Source organism: Lampris incognitus, chromosome 7 (genome assembly GCF_029633865.1).
Source record: "Lampris incognitus isolate fLamInc1 chromosome 7, fLamInc1.hap2, whole genome shotgun sequence".
Taxonomy (NCBI): Eukaryota; Metazoa; Chordata; class Actinopteri; order Lampriformes; family Lampridae; genus Lampris; species Lampris incognitus.
Window position 1 is genome coordinate 17,315,486 of NC_079217.1, and position 20,821 is coordinate 17,336,306.

At 45.3% G+C, this 20,821-nt stretch overlaps 1 protein-coding gene across 3 annotated transcripts in view; it reads left to right on the forward strand.

Annotated features, from left to right (window-relative positions):
• The window catches only part of fat3a (FAT atypical cadherin 3a), a 178,180-nt gene that overhangs the window by 72,873 nt on the left and 84,486 nt on the right, over positions 1 to 20,821 (forward strand). For all 3 annotated transcript variants that reach the window (XM_056283301.1, XM_056283303.1, XM_056283302.1), the window contains exons 3-5: positions 6,932 to 6,993; positions 16,630 to 16,944; positions 18,080 to 18,290. In XM_056283301.1, the coding sequence (XP_056139276.1) occupies positions 6,932 to 6,993; positions 16,630 to 16,944; positions 18,080 to 18,290 (588 nt within the window). The remainder of the gene's footprint in view (positions 1 to 6,931; positions 6,994 to 16,629; positions 16,945 to 18,079; positions 18,291 to 20,821) is intronic.

Consider the following 20,821-nt stretch of genomic DNA (forward strand, 5'->3'; position numbering starts at 1 on the left):
GTTTGTGCTGTCCTCTGAAGGGAGTAGTACACACCGGTGTAGGAAATCTTCAATTTCTTAGCAATTTCTCGCATGGAATAGCCTTCATTTCTAAGAACAAGAATAGACTGTCGAGTTTCAGATGAAAGTTCTCTTTTTCTGGCCATTTTGAGCGTTTAATTGACCCCACAAATGTGATGCTCCAGAAACTCAATCTGCTCAAAGAAGTGCCCATCCAACCAATCCAACTTGTGGGAGCTGCTTCTGGAAGCGTGGGGTGCAATTTCTCCAGATTACCTCAACAAATTAACAGCTAGAATGCCAAAGGTCTGCAATGCTGTAATTGCTGCAAATGGAGGATTCTTTGACGAAAGCAAAGTTTGATGTAAAAAAAATCTTATTTCAAATACAAATCATTATTTCTAACCTTGTCAATGTCTTGACTCTATTTTCTATTCATTTCACAACATATGGTGGTGAATAAGTGTGACTTTTCATGGAAAACACGAAATTGTTTGGGTGATCCCAAACTTTTGAACGGTAGTGTATATATATATATATATATATATATATATATATATATATATATATATATATATATATATATAGCAGTTTTCTTCGGAAACTGGCAATGGTGTTGATAAAAAAGTGCTCAACAAATGAGAAGCAGATTATATATATATATATTAGTCAGGCACGAATTACAAGCTTTAGGTTTGATGGCTTGATTTTCACATTGAAAATTAATCACTAAAAAGACTATGCACCTTAGATGCATCATTTGCTGTCATAATTTTATCGCATTTAATACCAGAGTCTAGCAACAAAACTTTTCACTTTGGAAAGCTTGAAATTTCTTGAGAACGTATTTGCAGTGAATTGCTTAATCTCAATAGAATGGGAAGCAACAAAAATAGGGTGGTGGTCTGATATAGTATCAGTAGAGAGTATACATTGCAAGTGCTTTTGGGCTAGGCTGCATTGTTAGCATCCATAGTAACAACAAGCCTCAATTTTTGATATCATCTACTCAGTCTGATCCAGTTCCCCATTTGTTTGATAAAGACCTCAGGTCTGTTTACTCTTTTCCATTTTGTGGTCATGCTGCATGGCTCCCCTGCTATTTTAACTCCTGCTCTCTCCCCCGTTCATTGATTCTTCTCATCCTTCTCTCTCCACTCTTTACAGGATTTTACGAATCGATAGTATAGTTTTTAGGCCCCTGAAGACTCGCTGACAGCTGCTGCTGAGAGTTTAGAAAAAATCCTTTCACATCACCCGGCAGAGGAGAGAAAAGTGAAGAGTTTTTAGGCATGTGGGTGGGATGTGTGTGTGTGTGGGGGGGGGGTGGCATTTCAATGTCTTTTTCTGGTCTTACCAGGGAAGGCAGGAGTTGTAATGTACAACTAATGTAGCAGCTATCTGTGTGCTATTGACAGTTATAGCACATGAGAGGTTAGCTGCCAGATATTATGCAGTATTGTGAATGTAAAATGTTATGTATGTACACAAACACATGCATAAAAACACACTCAAGAACAAATATGCTGACACATTGGTCATGGCATTTCCTACTTCCTGTTTGTGCCATGAGCAATTTCAGAACAGGCTATTATGGTCTCTTAGCTAGCAGTCATGGTTGGATGCTCAACAGGACACACAATAATAAAACCCCATTGTCCCACTTGAGGGATACCTAAACGCATCCCTGTGTGATTGATGCTAACTTTCTACAAAAAGATTAGAAGCTCCTCATGGTGCATTCACAAAACACATATTTACACATTTCCAGAGATGTGTCTATATTTTCAGTTTTTTGTACTATCTAAGAGTTTTTGTGCTAGCTGTGTTATCTGTGCAAATGGCAGCAACCCACAGACTGAGTAGTGGGACTTTTTTTAACACAGGTTAAATATCAGTGTTTTACTTAGACCCGTTTTTTCCTTGAGACTAGTGAAAGAGTAGAAAAAGAAACACACACACACTGTGCAGGAGGGAGACAACGACAGGGAAGCCGCAACTCATTAGGCCAGGCGAGGGCTTGAAAGCAGAACAAATGAGCTGAAAGCGTCTGTGGTCTGGCCCCCACAGAGACAGGCAGGCAGACAGACAGGCAAAGAATGGGAGAATGGAGTTTAAAAGACTGTGCAAAAAGGGAAATGGGGATTTTTCACTTTCGCTCCGCTTATAGGGTTGGCTCGACTGTGACAATGTGGCTTTATAATGTCGGTGAGCGAGACCTTGATAACACAGCCATCATCACCTCACTAACAAGTCTTGTTTAATCTGGAATACCAAGTTACACATGCCTTGCAAATCAGTGCACATGCACATCCACAGAAAGGTGTTTTTATTACGCCCACACAACGGTGCACGCGTTCACACGCACAAACCAACGCACAAAATGAGCACTTGTCCTCCTTTCAACTTGTTTAGGGAGCATTTTTCAGACAAAATTTCCATATTTTAATTTCTTCTGTTCTATTGCACCCCCCCAAAAAAAGAAAAAAACCGTCCATCAAAACAAAAACAGATCCCAGTTTTGGCAGAGGTCCACACCATACTGAAAATAAGATGTTGAAAATTACTGCCATGTATGCCCTATTCAGGAGCAGGGTTCAGCTTATTGTACCACATAATAATAGCTTCCCCCTCTAAACTTCCACTGTGGATCCTCTGTGTCCTCCATAAAGCCGCATGAAGAGCATGCCTGATACGTTTGACAAAATCTCACTGGGACGTGAAAATCTGTGTGCTACGTCAGATTTCACTGTGCCGAAGAGTGTTTGTTTGTTTCTTTGTGTAATTTAGATTGTGTGTTGTCCATCAAGATGTCTTCAGAGCCGTTCAGCACAGCGTTTCAAGGCAAAAAACAACCAAACAAACAAAATGGTGTGCTCAGTGGTCCACAGACAGAAAAGAAACATCCTCTCCCATCCCATTAGCGTGGGAAGTGGGGTGGGGGGGGGACCTGCAGCTCAACCTAGTGGTGGGTGCAGCAACCCCCCCCTCCCGTTAGTGGCAGGTGGCTAGGGCTGCGCGGAATGAACATTTTTAATAATAGAGTGAGTAAACACTCCATTACAAATCTGCTACACACAAAACAAACAAACAATGACGTCATACTGTAGCGACCGGGGGGGGGGGGCGGTCGCTCTGACCGTCGGCGGTTCTGCGCTGGGGGAGCGCAATGGCTGATGGGAAAGTTAATGTTAGATTTAAAATTGTGTTTTAATGATGTGGTGTTCATGTTGTGGTTAATCTTGTGTTGTTGTTTTTTTGGGGGCGGGGTCCGACTCAGATCAAGTAAAAGACGGTTTACTGACTAACTGGCTGTAGGACTGGGACTGACGTCACCACTTGCAACATTTGGGGGGGGGGACTCGTTACGATGTTGTCAGTTCCGGTCTGTTCTGGCTGGTGTGAATAAAAGAGCGCTCCCGGGGTCGTGCAGCGTACAGGGCGCGGGAGTTGCGATTAAAGCCGGATCTCTGCCTCCAGACCCAGTCTTCCATGCCGGCTCGCCACAGTACTTTTGGTTTTAGTTCCCCCCCCCCCCTACTTAAAGCATTCCCGCGCGCCTGGCCTCTCCACCCTAATGCGGAAGGACTGCTTTACCGATCAGGCGTGATGTGGCTGTCCTCTGACCGTCTTGTATTCCCCCCTCCCCTTGTCTGTTTTGTTAGATCTGTCTTAAAAAAGAAAAGATTAAATATAACAACCGAAATAGGACAAGCTGCTTAAAACGGGCAGAGATCACTGAGCAAACCGCGTCATTTTATCGACTGGTTTGGATTACGCCAGCGCAGCTGCTGCCGTAGTTTGACGCTTAAGCCTCGAATCGACTTCGAGCATGAAACACGCGCGGAGACTTTCACCACGTGTCCATCCAGACTGCACGCGGATCGTCCATCCACCCCTGTGAAACGTCACTTTCAGATAGCGTCGTCACTGCAACGTTCCTGGCGCGTTTTATGTCCTCGGTTTGTCTTACGTTGACTAAAGCTAGCGAAAAGCACACACGTTTAGTGAACTTTCTACACTATACCACACCAAAGTCTCAGGTGTGTGTACTTAGGACAGTATCAGTCAATCTTGTGCAGAGGTTGCTTGCTGGTTGTCCGTCGTGCCCGATGATGACCATCTTCTTCTATTTGCGGGTCCTTTGAGGACTCAGATAGCAGAAGATACCTGCGCAGAGATGGTTTTTAAAGTGGCATGGGGGGTGCGCTTCTCCCAACGCCACATGACTTGATTGTAGAGGAGATGGTTCCGATGGCAAGGGGGATCCCTAGACGACCGGCACCTCCACACAACTGCAGGGGGCTGCCGGAAATCCAGTTTTTCGGAAACCGCCTCGAAGCGTGCCGCCACAGCTTGCTTTTCTGTTGGGGTAAGCTCCCTTAGCCTTATGTCTTCCCAGACTCACCCACAAGGCAGCGGGGCAGTGGTTGATAGGTGCCAGGGCGTGTCCACCAGGGTGGGCCTGCACACCATATCTCTGGGGCTCACTGCTGCTCCGAGATCCCCTGCCAAGTTAGCCTGGGGCCGCAAGACCCCAGTTACCACGTGTGGCCACGGGGAGGCCTGGCAGGAGTCTTGGTGAAGGAGAGGCTATGTACTGGCAAGGGAAGGCTTACACGCTAGGATACTTCCCTATTTGCCACAAAGGCTAGCCAGCGGCAGCAAGCTAAGGGCAGGAAGGACACAAGCGGGTTGGAAGAACACATGCACCTTCCCTCCAACTACACACTGCTGCACTAGACGCATCACAACACCCTGTGTGTATGTACACACACACACACACACACTGTGCAGAGGTATGGAACACACACACACACACACATGTGAATGTATAAGGGATCTTGTTTGCATAAAAGTACTGTACATTTCCATCTACTGACTCTAGTAACGTGTGTGTGTGTGTGTGTGTGTGTGCGCACCATGTTTTTCTATAGAAAAACCAGAAACCACCTACCTTTTGGGGCCATTTTATAGGACCCCAAAAGTAAAAGGGTGTATTTTAGGGTTAGGACTTGGTTTTAGGGTTAAGGTTAGAATTAGGGTTAGGTTAAGGTTAAGGTAAGGGTTAGGCATGTAGTTTGCGTGGTTAAGGTTGGGGTTAAGGGCTAGGAAATGAATGTAGTCAATGAGGGGGCCCCACAAGTATAGTTTTATGAGTGTGTGTGTGTGTGTTTGTTTGCCTGCCGGCATGTTGCTTCTGCTAGGGTGACTATATTGATTGATCACCCTCCTATAACAGATTGGATGGGTCAGTAGAGGAGGAGAAGAAGAGACGCAGCTGAAGAAGAATGATTAGATGAATGAAACAATAAAGGTGTGCTCTGGCACAACTGATTACTTTCATCCGGCCATTACACCCCCAACTAAGGACAACTATGTTGTGGTGATGCAGAGGATGGGAGCGGGAGAGGGAGAAGAGCAGAGAGGCTGACTACATTAGAAAGGGAGTGAGGTGGATGGAGAGAGCAGAGGGGGAACAAGGAAAGGTGTGTTTATCGACAGATTTGTTTGTGGGATCCATCTTTGCTATTGAGACAATTCTATCACTCACTCTCTCTCTCTTTCTCTGCATCTTTGATGCCACTGTTTGCATCACCCTCGCCCTCTCTGCTGTAGGTACCATCCCTCCATTCAGATTTTCTCTTTTGTCCCTGAGCTGCATCCTTTTTCTTCCTCTGATCTCAGCGCTGCCAACAGCATCAATTGTTGTGGAAAAGCAGGTTATGTTGAGAAAGCGCCTTTGCTCCCCCACCTGAGGTTTATTTTATTTTTGTTTAATGTTTATTTTGAGCTGCTCTCAGTAGTAGTTTTCATGTGTTAAAACGGCCAGTAAACCTTTTTTTTTAAGGGTTTGTTAACCTAAAAGTATTGCACATTACAATCATCCATCCATCCATTATCCAAACCACTTATCCTGCTCTCAGGGTCGCGAGGATGCTGCAGCCTATCCCAGCAGTCATTGGGCGGCAGGCGGGGAGACACCCTGGACAGGCCGCCAGGCCATCACAGGGCCTCCCCCCCACACACACACACACTCCCACCTAGGGACAATTTAGTATGGCCGATTCATGACATGTAGGTCAGGTGAATCGGCCGTACTAAATTGTCCGTAGCTGTGAATGTGTGTGTGTGTGTGTGTGTTTGTGTGTGTGTGTGTGTGTGTGTGTGTGTGTGTGTGTGTGTGTGTGTGTGTGTGTGTGTGTGTGTGTGTGTGTGTGCATGCATGTGCATCGGCCCTGTGATGGCCTGGCGGCCTGTCCAGGGTGCCTCCCCACCTGCCGCCCAATGACTGCTGGGGTAGGCTCCAGCATCCCGCGACCCCGGCTGGGATAAGCGGCTTGGGTAATGGATGGATGGGTGTCTGGTCTCTCACCTTCATCAGTGGAGGGCCATTATTGAGGCCTTATGGCCCACTTGGGGTGGAGAGGATAAGTAAGTACGTACGTAATCACTTTTAATTCAGGATATCGTGTCCATACTAAATGCCAGGCCGGCGCTGTAGATTATTTGCATGTGTAAACGATCATTCCTCCACTCACCACCCAGGAACAAAAGATGTGTCATGTATTGATTAATCTCACCTTTGGGTTGAATGAATCAATACATGGCAAAATTTTAATTTCTCTTTCTGTCTTTTTCATTCTTTCTTGGCGTAATTACCAGTGTTAGCCAAAGAATGAGAGCAGTCGGGCTGAGCCCGTGTAATTAGAACAACATGTGTTTGGTCCTGTCCAACACAGATACACCTAATTACCATGTCACACGGCACACTTGGCACCACTTTGTGTGTGTGTGTGTGTGTGTGTGTGTGTGTGTGTGTGTGTGTGTGTGTGTGTGTGTGTGTGTGTGTGTGTATGCTCATGCAGGCTTATTGTGTGCTTGCTCTCCCTCTCCCACTTGACATCTATTGTGTGTCTCTCTGCCCCAGGTCTTATCACCACCACCTCCAGGAGACTTGACCGCGAGCAGCAGGCTGAGCACGTCTTGGAGGTAAGGGGACACCACACCTGCGTGATTGTGTGTTTGTGCAGAGACACGTCCAGTGCATACGTGTGTGTTATTCTATGTGGCACCAAGCACGTGTGTGATTCTGTGTGCGTGCGTGCATTTGTTCATCTGCCAGCACCAACATAGCCTTGTACAATTTATATAACACCTGCACCGCTCGTCCAATTCACAAGCTGCCATCTCATAGATGAAAATAAATACCCTTTCCACCTTTCTCGCTCACTGCCACTTTCCATTCTCTGCCCTCCGCACATCCGCCGCCTCCCTTTCTCCTGCTTCTCAGAGGGGCTGTATGAGCGTGGTGAGGTAATGTAATTGAGCTAGTCTGAAGGGTATAGCTAGGAAATGAAGATTGTTTGTGGGTGTATGTGTGTGTGTGTGTGTGTTAGTCTATATTATGCAATAATCGAAGCAGACTACCTCTACTATAGTTACTTTGATCTCTGATTAGAGATAAATGGTGCCACTGCTTGAGTCATAACTTGCAGTTTGTGTGTGTGTGTGTGTGTGTGTGTGTGTGTGTGTGTGTGTGTGTGTGTGTGTGTGTGTGTGTGTGTGTGTGAGAGAGAGAGTGAGGGAGGGGGAGAGAGAGCAAGAGAGAGTGAGGGAGGGGGAGGAGAGAGAGAGGAGAGAAGAGAGAGTGGCGAGAGAGGGGGAGACAGTGAGAGAGTGAGGGAGGGGGAGAGAGAGAGCGAGAGAGGAAGAGAGGGAGGGGGAGAGAGAGTGAGGGAGGGGGAGGAGAGAGAGAGGAGAGAAGAGAGAGTGGTGAGAGAGAGGGAGACAGTGAGAGAGTGGGGGGGGGAGAGAGCGAGAGAGATTTTTTTGATTTTCGAAATCACATTTATTCAGCCCAGCAGCTGATATTCACAACATATACATCTTATTATAATCCAATACATCTTGTAATCCACCTAAAAAAACAAACAAACGACAAAACAGTTTAAGAAAATGTCTCATTAAGTAATTCAAAACAAAAGTGTCCATACCAACAAACAGGTTTCAAACTTAAGTCAACTCTACATGCATGGCCCAAAATCACAAACACAAATTAAATAAGAGAATAAATAAATAAAATAAAAACATAAGTCAAATATACAGCCAGGGCGCACACTTGTTACACAAATTAGAAACAGAAAACCAGGTCTTAATCATCTCCCACTGAGCACAATACTCCCCCTATTGCCCATTTAAGGCTGAAAGCCTCTAAATTGTCTATCATTTTGTAGTAGGAATACTCCACCCTGAGCCGAGCCTTCAGCAGACCTTTAAGAACCTGCACAGGGTCCACACAGCCCACCGCCCGAGCCTGGTTCTCACGACTCAGCCAGATGGCTAATTTGGCCGTGGCTTATATAAAATGTGTAATTGTTTGAGTACTTTTCTTCCTAGCTAGGTATTTGGGGCCATACACAAAAAACTGAAAGGAAAAAGACTCCCCAAGTCCAAAAACCAGCCCGTTAGCAAATCAAACACACCCACCAACCTAGGACACTGGACAAATAAATGCATTCGAGTTTCACACTGTGAGCAAAAAAGACACGCCTCCCTGTGGTCAGGATCCAGGTGTGCTCTGTGACTGTTCATAGCTATGCTCCATGCACAATCCTCCACCAGAGACTGGTAGCTTGTACAGGGACCGCCAGCAGTCTTTTGGAGAAGAGCCTGGACCAAAAAACTCAGAGAGAGAGAGGGGGGGGGAGAGGGGGAGAGAGAGGGAGGGGGAGAGAGGGGGGGAGAGAGAGCAAGAGAGAGAGTGAGGGAGGGGGGGGAGAGGGAGGGGGAGAGAGAGTGAGGGAGGGGGGGGAGAGAGAAGAGAGAGTGGTGAGAGAGAGGGAGACAGTGAGAGAGAGCGAAAGATATAGAGAGGGAGAGAAGGAAGAGAGAGAGAGAGATGTGTGTTTTGGTGTGTGTTCTGTGTGTGTAGCTGCCTCAGAACAGGAGACAATTTAAAGCGGTGACATTGAAGGTATATGTTCTCTGCTATCTTGTGGGAGTTCTTTTAAAGTGACATCGTGTAAGTTTTTTAAGTGAGCGAACGAGACATGATTGTTCCTTTGTGCATAGGAAATAACGCTCGCTACGAGCTATGATTAAAAAAGGCAGGATTTTTTTTTCTTTTTTAATCTTCCGCAACCAAACATAGTTTGCTAAAACCCCTGCCGACAACAAGACATTGCTGAACATTTAAGATGTTTTTATCTTCAGCAATGAATTGTTGGTTGGTTGTAGCAGAATGCATGTGGTCCATTGCTGGAAAAAAAACACATCTAAAATCCCTTATTCAAGTGGTGTATTGAAGCACCAGAGGTCTCAATATGTTGTTTACACACTCCAGATATTCATGAATTGTTAAGAAAAAGACAGCTACATAAAAGCTGCCTTTCCCTTACCTGCTGATGGCTGAGACCGTTCGTAATGCTGAGGATAGCATCGAAAAGCTGTGGCTGTGCCCGTACATCAAGGTCAAGGATAATTAATCTGGATGGTTAATTGAGTGAAACGTGTTTGTTGAATTTCTAATTGCTCTTTAGATGGTCAGAAGTGGAGGCTGTCCTCAGCCTGAAGTCACATATGTTCAGGTCAGATGGAAGCAATAGCCTATGGGCTGGCATGCAGTGTAGTAATTGCTACATTGCATAAGTCTGTCCAGTCCTGTCCAACACAATGCTACATGAGAACACACAGGACTGATTAAGCATGCTGCATGCAGAGCCAGGGGTTCATTTGGGGTCAAGGCCTTTGCTCTGATCATCTGTGGAGCCTCATTTTGGCAACTTTTTTTTTCTCGTTGGGTCTATAAACCATCTGCTCCATTTCTTTTTCTTTTCTTTTTTTTTTGTGACGAGTGATGGTTTTTATGATGCTGATGTGCAGGTTTTCAACAGGACCCATTCCAGGGGTAGTTCTTGTCGGTTATACAATTTGATAATGACACTCAGTTGGATACTAATACAACATAATATAACATTTTTACTCACTTACTTTTTACTCAGTTCCTAGGGCCTGTATTTCTATCCTTCGTTCACTCGCTCATTCACTCGTTCGTTCTTTCTTTCTTTCTATTTTTCTTTTTCTTTCTTTCTTTCTTTTTTCTTTAGGCTTTTTCTCTGTCAGCAATTTTACAGAAAAACAACAGCAACCTCTTCAGTGTCGCGTGGAGGTCGGGGACAGTACCTGTGGAATGGGAGACTAGGATGGTGGTTCCTATATTTAAAAGGGGGGGGGGGCGGAGGGTTTGCTCCAGTTATCGGGGCCTCACATTGCTCAGTCTCCCTGGGAACGTCTACTCTAGGGTGCTGGAAAGGAGGCCCCGACCAATTGTTGAACATCTGATCCAGGAGGAACAATGCGGATTCCGTCCTGGCCGTGGAACAACGGACCAACTCTTTACCCTTGTGGAAGTGCTGAGGGGGGCATAGGAGTTTGACCAGCCAGTCTACATGTGTTTTATGGACTTGGAGAAGGCTTACGACCATGTACCCCAGCGCACTCTGTGGGGGTTACTGCGGGAGTACAGGGTACCGGGGCAGTTGCTACAAGCCATCCGGTCCTTGTGTAACCAAAGTGAAAGCTGTGTCCGCATTCTTGGCACAGAGTCAAACATATTTTCAATGGTTGTCAGACTCCACCAAGGTTGTCTCTTGTCTCCGATTATGTTTGTGATATTCATGGACAGGATCTCAAAGCACAGCCAAGGTGAGGAGTGTGTCCATTTTGGGAACCTCAGAATTGGATCTCTGCTCTTCGCAGATGATGTGGTTTTGATGGCTTCATCAGAACACGACCTTCAGCATGCACTGGGGGAGTTTGCGGCTCGGTGTGAAATGGTCGAGATGAGAGTCAGCACCTCCAAGTCTGAGGCCATGGTTCTCTACCAGAAAGTGGTGGATTGCTCCCTCCGTGTTGGGGATGAGTTGTTGCCTCAAGTGAAGGAGTTCAAGTATCTCGGGGTCTTGTTCACTAGTGAGGGTAGGGTGGAGCGGGAGATTGACAGGCAGATTGGTGCAGGATCAGCAGTAATGTGGATGTTGTTCGGGACCGTTGTGAAGAGGGAGCTCAGCCGGGAGGCGAAGCTCTCAATTTACCAGTCAATCTTCGTTCCAGCCCATACCTATAGTCATGAGCTTTGGGTAGTGACTGAAAGGGTGAGATTACGGATATAAGCGGCTGAAATTAGTTTCCTTTGTAGAGTGTCTGGGCTCATTCTTAGAAATAGGGCGAGGAGCTCGGACATCCGGAGGGAGCTTGGAGTAGAGCCTCTGCTCCTTCACATCGAAAGGAGCCAGTTGAGGTGGTTCGGGCATCTGATCAGGATGCCTCCTGGGCACCTTCCTTTTGGAGGTTTACGGAACATGGCCAACTGGGAGGAGACCCCAGGGTAGACCCAGAACTTGCTGGAGGGACCACATGTCCAATCTGGCCTGGCAACGCCTTGGGATCCCCCAGGGGGAACTGGAGGGCATTGCTGGGGAGAGGGACATCTGGAGTGCCCTACTTAGCTTGCTGCCACCGCGACCCTACCCCGGAGAAGCAGCTGAAGATCAATGAATGAATGAATGGACAACAGCAATAAATATTGGGCACCAGTCCCTATATGTCCTGATTACATTTTGGTGGTAACTGGGCCAAGGTCATGAAAACAGTATTTTTTAAAATTTATTTATTTCCATTATTGTTTCAGAAATGGTTTGATTTACATCCATTGCTATGTTGAGAAATGCATTGTGGGAACATCGGTAGGGCTCAGCGTGCAGGGGCAGAGTGTGTTGTGCTGGGCACCATTTCTGGTATTAGATTCCAATAGTGTCTGTGAATGTTCTCATTCATCCAGGTCATGGTTATCCAAAGGAGTTGAATCAAGTCCAACTGGACTTGTTATATATCCGTGATATATACCAAGTCCAGTTGCACTTGATTCAACTCCTTTGGGTTTCCAATAGTGTCATCATTGATTTGCTTGCCGTGGTTTAATGGAGCAATGACAGCATGTGAAAGTATTCCACAGTATCTCTTGCAGATGCTCCCACACACAGACATACTACTCAGTAAGGACAGCAATACATGTACATCTTGTATATGCAGCTTGGTTTTATGCAGCCGTGTTGCATCCGGAAAAAATAAATTTTCATGATTGAGTGTTTTGAAAGTAAGTGGATTAACCTTACACTGAGATATTCACCCACAGTATGTATTCCAGGTTGTTTGCATATTTCCCATTTGTTTATAGAAAGTTAATTTAGATTAGATTAGATTGTTTTATTAGCCACATGACCAAGGCCAGTGGAATTTGTTTTCAGTACACGTTAAACTCTGCAGCGCAATACATACATGGACAACAGCAGACACTCCGCATAGTATAATCACAAACAATACAGTTACACAATAGCAACAACAAACATATCACGCACAACAGTTAGCGGAATGATAGTATGCAGACCAGCGGTGTGTAAGGAGGGGACTATAGGGAGGAATTCAGAGTCCTTAAGACTTGGGGGAAAAAATTGTGAAGTGTTTAGTCTTAGTGGACAGTGTCCTGTAGTGCCTCCCTGAGGGAAGGAGCTTGAAGAAGTGATGAGCAGGATGTGAGGGGTCAGAGATGATCTTCTTTGCTCACTTTACAGTCCGGTGAGTATATAGAGATTCAACTCAGGGGAGTGGGTTGCCTATGACTTTGGATGCCTTGTTGACAGTCCGCTGCAGTTATTTCCGTGTTTGACTGTCCGTGCCGCCGTACCATACTGTAATAGAAGATTGTTATGATGGACTCGGTAATGGCTGAGTAAAACAGAACGAGCAGTTGATGTTTGAGCTGGTATTTTTTAAGCTGCATAAGAAAGTAAAGTCGTTGTTGAGCTTTTGCAATGATGTGTTCAGTGTTAAATTTCCACTTCAGGTTATTGCTGATGTATGCTCCAAGGAATGTAAAAGAGTCAGTGGTGGTGATGGGGTCTCCGTTCATTTGTATGGGTGTTTTGGGATTCAGCATGCATCGGTAGTCAATAATGAGTTCTTGGGTTTTGGCTGTATTAAGCAGAAGGTCGTTGTTTGCGCACCAAGTGACAGCTTGGTCTACTTCGGTGCAGTATTGGATTTCATCATTGTTGGAGATGATGCCTACAATGGTTGTGTCATCTGCATATTTTATTATTTTCACAGACTGTGGATGTAAAGTGGGTGGTTTAAAGTTAACCATTAACTTGGCTAACTATCTGCTGAACTTGTTTGTGGTACATTTTTCAACCTACAACTATGCATTTTTTTCTAAATTTGTTATCTGTCATGCAATAAAATAGTGTCGTTATGTGCTGATTTGATTGCATTTCAGATGCTTTGTGTAACAGTGTATGCATTAACTTTTTCAACCTATTAATGCATCCAAGTTGTGTGACTAGTTCCACCTTGTAACCCAGGTGAAGCTATTCACTAACTAACCCAGAGGCAACCGCCAGTTCCTGAACACTCAGTGTGTGCAGGGAAGAGAAGAGTCTCTTCATCTCAGGTAACTCAGACAACTGTTTGAGTTATAATGAGGCGGATTAGCCTGTTCTTACTAGCTGCATAAAAGTGTGTGTGCGTGTGTGTGTGCGTGTGTGTGTCTACCTACTCTTATCTGCCTGTCTTAGAGTGCGCTTGTATTGCTGTATGTGAATATTGGCATGTTTGACAGTGAGAGAGCACGTTTTGTTGCGTGTCAAGAAACAGCCTGTTTTTCTTTTTGTCAAGATTTGTATTTGTTTTCTCTTAAAAATCCCCATGTCTTGTGTTACCTCCGGCTTGGTCGGGCGTCTCTACAGACACAACTGGCCGTGTCTGCGGGTGAGAAGCCGGATGTGGGTATGTGTCCTGGTCTCTGCACTAGCGCCTCCTCTGGTTGGTCGGGGAACCTGTTCAGGGGGAGGGGGAACTGGGGGGAATAGCGTGATCCTCTCACGCGTTACGTCCCCCTGGTGAAACTCCTCACTGTCAGGTGAAAAGAAGCAGCTGGCGACTCCACATGTATCAGAGGAGGCATGTGGTAGTCTGCAGCCCTGACTTTAGCAAGTGAAATCGTATTATCTGTGCAGCCTCACTGAAGAATTATTTATCTTGAATTAATAAAATAATGCATTAATGCACAACTCTGAAGCAGAATGCCAGTGAAACTGCAGTGTTGTTTTTGTTCGCCCTTCAGCGAGAGTAGGTAAACAGCTTTAATTATAAGGATTTTTTTTTGTTAAAAAGATTTGTTTCCTAAATTCAAAAGAACATAAAATAAATGTGCTCCTCACGGCCTACATAGTGATTATCTTGGTTAATCTCGGGTTTTTATCTTTTTCAACTATTCATAATATTTAGAGGTATTGTGTGACGTATCGTAATCTTATTTTTGATCCGTTAGTGCACATACTGCTTTATCTTACTCAGGTTACAAAACACAGGGAACAGAACGGCGAATCTCCCCAAACCACTAGGAGTGAAAGTTCGTGCTAGAGGGAGGTTGTAAATGTTTTAGAAATGCTCCGTTTCCAAATTCACTTACACCAGTTACACTGTAAGTAAAACATTACATGTTGAAATTCAAGAGAAGCAAAATCATAATCCATTAATGCAACAGGCTTAAAAAATACAGCAACACATGTTTTCATGCCTGTACACGCACACTTCACACTTAAGATGTATAAATAACTGGGTTGTTTTTATTCCTGCACAGCAGAAAACACAAGGCTGTAATATGTGGTCAGTGTTCATGTAATGATGAAAAGTATTCATGCATGCTCAATAATCCAGGTAGGAAAATCACAGAAAGTTGAATCAGTTCATCAACATTTATTGGGAGAAATGTGACCTCCTCGGTCTCTTCAGGTGTAGACCTGTCAGGCCAGGACTCTGCAGTCTACACCCATCTACAGCTCAATGGCCACTCTTTCAAGGATGAGGATGTGCGCATCCTTGATAGGGAGGAACGCTGGTTTGAATGGGGAGTCAAAGAGGCCATCTATGTGTAGAGGGAACGACCATCCCTGAACCGAGGCGGGGGGGGGGGTCTAAGAGTACATCTGTCACCATCTTACAATGCTGTGATTACAAACATTCCCAAATCCTCTGTGAGTAGTACACATGGCCATTGTAACTCTAGTTAATGGTCACGGCAGTTTGCATATGAAACTGAGCATTGTTTTCGGTCATTATACCACTGTGTTGTTTATAAGGGTGGGGGTACCTGCAGTCAGCTGAGACTGCAGAGGTCACTTAGATGAGTAATGAAACGTTTCTCTCTCAATAAACCTGTGCCCAGATGAGCTGACTCAACTTTCTGTGGTTATACTGAAACGTTTTTATACCGGGTCTGAAGCCAGAATCCCATACACAGTTAAATCCAGTTTCCGTAAGAGTTCCCAGCAAAACCAAAATGGCATGACTTGGATTTAGTTTTTGGTTTGTTATCGGAAATGGACCACTTGTTGGCCGTCCAGAGGCCACCGGTTAGTTCACTCTGCCACCATGTATGTTATTTTTGATCAACTTCCTGTGCTAGAACAACCTCAGCCTTTAACTCTCTTTAGGCCTTTAGGCCTGCCTCCATGTACGACCCTTTCTATGTGTTTTATATGTAAATAGTTTTGTACTTCTTGGTGATGACCTGCTATACACTCTGGCTTCCAAGTCCAACCTAAAATATAACTGTTATTTGTTTAGGCATATCACACATGTAGCCACATTTTGTGTGTGTGTGCGTGTGCGTGTGCGTGTGTGTGTGTATGCACACGTGTGTTGTCCTCATGGCCATGTATGGAATATGGGACTACAACCCTTATCCGCTACTTGAAGAGAACACATGGTGCGACTGCAGCAGTCATACCTGTGTTCCATTTGCAGAGAAGAATTGGACTACCTGACGCAGTTTAGGACTGTTGTTCTTTTTATTGACTTGCATGTGTATGTCTGCTGTGGAAGAACAATTACTCTAGTGCTTAGACCTGTTAGATAAGTTATTGGTCCTTTGGCTCCCCGCTTTCCTCCATCTGCCTTTTAAATGCACCTCTCTGCATCCCGTGTTTCCTGTTCGCGCTATACTCGGTTTTTCCCTTCATCCTAAGGCTAATTTAGTTATTAATCGCTATCTCTTCATATAGTCTATGCATCTCCTCATTTTCTAATTTTTCTAAAAAAAAAAAAAAAGGCTTTATTAAATGGCCCCAGCCTCAAGCATGGTGGGTAGTTAATTGTTGTTTAGTATCAAATCGACAACGGGATGCAAAGTGCTTTATCTTGTTACAAAATGAAATATGTGTTTAGTTAGGTAGGAAAAAAAAAAGTCTGCATCTGGTGTCTTATTGGCTAGCTGGTCCTCCCACTTCAGTTCTGTACCAGTCAGCAAAGGAGGCTCTTTAGCATGGTGAAAGTACAGTCATAGCCAGATTAATTAACTGTCAAAACAGAGGAAATGTAAAGCGCTTTGAGTGGCTGTTGCAGCTAGAAAAGCACTGTATAAAATACAACTTGATTGATTGATTGATTGATTGATTGATTGATTGATTGATTGATTGATTGATTGATTGATTGATAAAATGGTACCCGTCAGGGATCTATATCATTGACTAAGTTGCATACTGTCATGCCTCTATGTCGCCCCTATAGGTGACAGTGACAGATGGCGGGCCGAGCCCCAAGCAGAGCACTGTGTGGGTGATGGTGCAGGTCCTGGATGAGAACGATAACAAGCCTACATTTCCTGAGAAGGTCTACCAGATCAAACTGCCTGAGCGGGAACGCAGGAAAAAAGGAGAGCCCATCTATCGGGTGTTTGCCTACGACCGCGACGAGGGGCCCAACGCTGACCTCTCCTACAGCATTATCGATGGCAATGAGGATGGCAAATTTTTCATCGACCCCAAGACAGCAGTGGTGTCATCCCGCAAGGCCTTCACCGCAGGGAGCTATGACATCCTGACTGTACGATTGCTTTTAGAGTCACACAAATTCCATGTTTTACATTTCCCCTCATCTCTCAGGTTCTTGAGAGAACGTATACTTCTTTAACCTAAAATGAAGCATCTAACGTTTGGAGAAAAAAAAATAAAAAAACTAGGCTATGCTTCTATTCGGTTGCCTACCAACACGGGGATCAGCGGTTCGAATCCCCGTTACCTCCGGCTTGGTCGGGCATCCCTACCGAAACAATTGGCTGTGCCTGCGGGTGAGAAGCCAAATGTGGGTATGTGTCCTGGTCGCTGCACTAGCGCCTCCTCTGGTCGATCAGGGCGCCTGTTCGGGGGGGAGGGGGAACTGGGGGAATAGCGTGATCCTTCCACGCACTACATCCCCCTGGCCAAACTCCTCACTGTCAGGTGACAAGAAGCAGCTGGCGACTCCACATGTATCGGAGCAGGCATGTGGTAGTCTGCAGCCCTCCCCGGCTCGGCAGTGGGGGTGGAGCAACGACTGGATGGCTCGGAGAGTGGGGTAATTGGCCAAGTACAACTGGGGAGAAAAAGAAGGAAAAATCCCAACAAAAAAACCCCCCAAAAAACTAGGCTATGCTAGGCTAGCTAAGGAGTGATATTTTAGTATTAGCAAATCATGCTCCTGTACCTGAAGCGAGCAGCAGCAAGATGTGTAAGCTCGGGACAGCATGTGTAATTTTTACACTGATGGGGCAAAAAATGGAAAATATTCATAGCCACTGTGGGCTGTGTGTTTGGGTTGGAGCCAGTATTGCATTGCATTAGTTGTATGTTCAGTAAATTTAAGCCCAACTTTTCATCCATCACAAAAACAGCTAAAAAAAAAAAACAACGAGTCAGTGGTTTTGAAAGGACTGTCAGTGAAAGAGATTTTTTTCCATAATTTCTCCCAGTTCAATAAGAATTAAAGAACTGAAATTGTTTGGCTTTACACTTATTTTGGGGTCTTGAGTTTTGATAGCAAAATTACCCACTTTTATAGAGCTGTGTTCTTTGTTTTAATGCATATTTTTGCTACTTATGTTAAATATAGAATATATCTCAATAATAAGTTACATTTTGTTAATTGCTGACTTAATTTTCATATCCCATTCCTTCCATCTTTTCTTTTGGCCGGCCTCTAGGTCAAAGCCACTGACAACGGCCGTCCTCAGAAGTCGTCCACGGCGCGTCTGCACATTGAGTGGATCCGTCGTCCTCCTCCCTCATCTCTACCCCTCCTGTTTGACGAGCCTTTTTACAACTTCACCGTTATGGAGAATGACAAAGTGGCTGAGATTGTGGGTGTGGTCTCCATGCAACAGAGCTCCGCCCCTTTGTGGTTTGACATTACAGGTAACGCGGCCTGCGGGCGGGGGTGAAACTTGTTGTTCATGGAGGGGTTTTAGGGGTGGTGTTTTTTGTAAGGTTAAAAAAAATGTGACTGGGAAGATCAGGTAGGGTGTGTGTAGGCTTTGCGCATGGTGTTTTTTTGGGCTGACAGTTTGTCGGTGTGTGTTGGTGTATATGAGGTGCTACGTGGGTACTGTGCCCTCGCTGCATGATCTGTGCCGACGTGCCCGCTCTATCTCTCCTCTCCTGCCCATTTCACGATCGCCACAGCAAGTCAGCACACACCTCTGCCAGCGACTCAAGTCTGTATGTGGACGTGGAATTGAGGAAAATCAGCGCCCGTGAGGAAGAAATTCTTTTAAGGAGGTGTGATGGATTTAGTCCAAACTCCGCCGATCACCAAGTGGCTTTCACATCATAAATCTGTCACGTAAAAAGGGCTTTTCCCTGTCAGATGTTTACTGTTGTTTATCATCATTACTTTCACTGTAGCTGCTTAGGGAAGAGGCAGTGACTCGCTCTTAGTAAAGAACATTATAACAGATTTTAAAGCCCCTGTGACATTCCCCTCCAACAGCATGAAATGCCCAACATGGCACACTTAAATCCCTCTGATCCGTCAAAGTTCACGTTCATCCTTTTGGAAAGCTTAACAAGATTATGTCATGGCCAGTGCACTAAGCCCAATTCTGATGATATAAAGCCTTCTATTTTGTGACTATTCTGATCTAGTAAACCTTATTTGATTTAATAACTCTTTTTTAATGATAATTAATTTGTAATGCCATGCAATACAGCATGTATACTGACAGTTTACCAGCCCTTATCTGTACACTTTGGGTGGCTCAGGCTCTTAAAGGGGGCAGCCAAGTGGACGGACCACAGTGACCAAGACCACGTTTCCCAGAAGTTTCCATTCATATTTCCTTTTGTTGTCACTGAGCAGTGACAGTCAGTGTGTATCCAGTTTGAGATACCTTCTGGCTCTCTCCATAGCACTCTCCATTTCTCTCCCTCTGTATACTATGTCACTCTCTCCCCCCGTACTTACCCACCTCTATTCTTTTTTTCTCAGACCCCCAAAGTTTAAAAACCCTTCTCTGGAAGTATGTCTCTCTCTCTCTCTCTCTCTCTCTCTCTCTCTCTCTCTCTCTCTCTCTCTCTCTCTCTCTCTCTCTCCCTCCCTCTCTCTCTCTCTCTCTCTCTCTCTCTCTTCTCTCTCTCTCTCTCTCTCTCTCTCTCTCTCTCTCTCTCTCTCTCTCTCTCTCTCTCTCTTTCTCTCTTTCAATCACACTATTCCACCACCGGCCTGAATGGGACAGAAAATTCCTACTCGGCCTGAACCAAACTGAAAATTTTTTGTCAAAAGCCAATAAAAAGTGGTTCAGGGAGGACTTCTTATTCTTTGACTTTTTTTTTTTAGATTTATTCTTTTCTCTTTTTTTTTTGGTGGGGGGGGGGGGGTCTATGGAAGAAATTAAATTGGGTTTTCTTTTTCCCCGGTCCCTGAAATAAGGTCTGTTATGAACAGAAGCTTAAAGTGAAGCGTTATCTCTACGTGGTGTGGTATACATACCCCGACCATCAAATGTTTGGGACACCTCGCCTTTTGTGATTTTTCGTGTAGTCCCAGTGAGCACTAGACTCAATTTCTGTGTGGCGCCCACACGTCAGCTCTTATCTAGCTCCGAATGCATCCGGCTTTATGTAGCTCACTTTAACACCAAACTGTTTAATTAATGATTACATAACCCAAACAATGTTAACGGTCTAATATGCTCAGTGCAAGTCCAGAAATTGTGCTAGAATAATGTGGCGAGCTGTCGTGAAAGAAGGAGGCAAGAGGCAGGGATCTCGTTTGAATGGCAGCTCCCGAGTCCCATACATGGCATGACCCTGGGAGTGCTCTTTTATTTTTGGCCCCAAAATGGTTGCCGAACAATGGCTTTCCCCCTGAGGTCACTATTAAAATCATTAGTCTTAGTCACGGTCCTAAAGTCAGTCAGTAAAATGGTCGTCTAACCCAGTACGAGTCGAACCCCCAAACAAACAACACAATAACCAAAGCATGAACACTAAAACAACAATTTGAACACAAATGTTAAGAATCCCAGAATCCCTTGTGCTCCCCCAGCACAGAACTGCCAATAGTCAGAGCGGCTGTATTCTCCGATCGCTACATAGTCCCCACCTGAGGGGCCAGTTGTCCTCGACGACCCCATCACCCAACACATAGCCCCCCAAATGGCTAGGGTGCTGTCGCTGGCGAACAGGCCACCTGGGGCTCACAGGAAACGTAACTGGGGGAGAGGCACACTGATCGGCGCATGGGGTGCTATTGTCGCTCCCGGCCCCACCAACAGGCAGAGCAAGGGGGCAATATGGGGAGAGCCTGTCCTGGTGCAGCACCACCATGCACCGCTGGCCGAGCATGCACACCCAGTACACCACCTCAGACAGTCAGCCCAGGACCTCGCTGGGCCCCTGCCAGTGTCTGCGAAGCTTGGGGGAAATCCCTTTCTTGTGAACAGGAC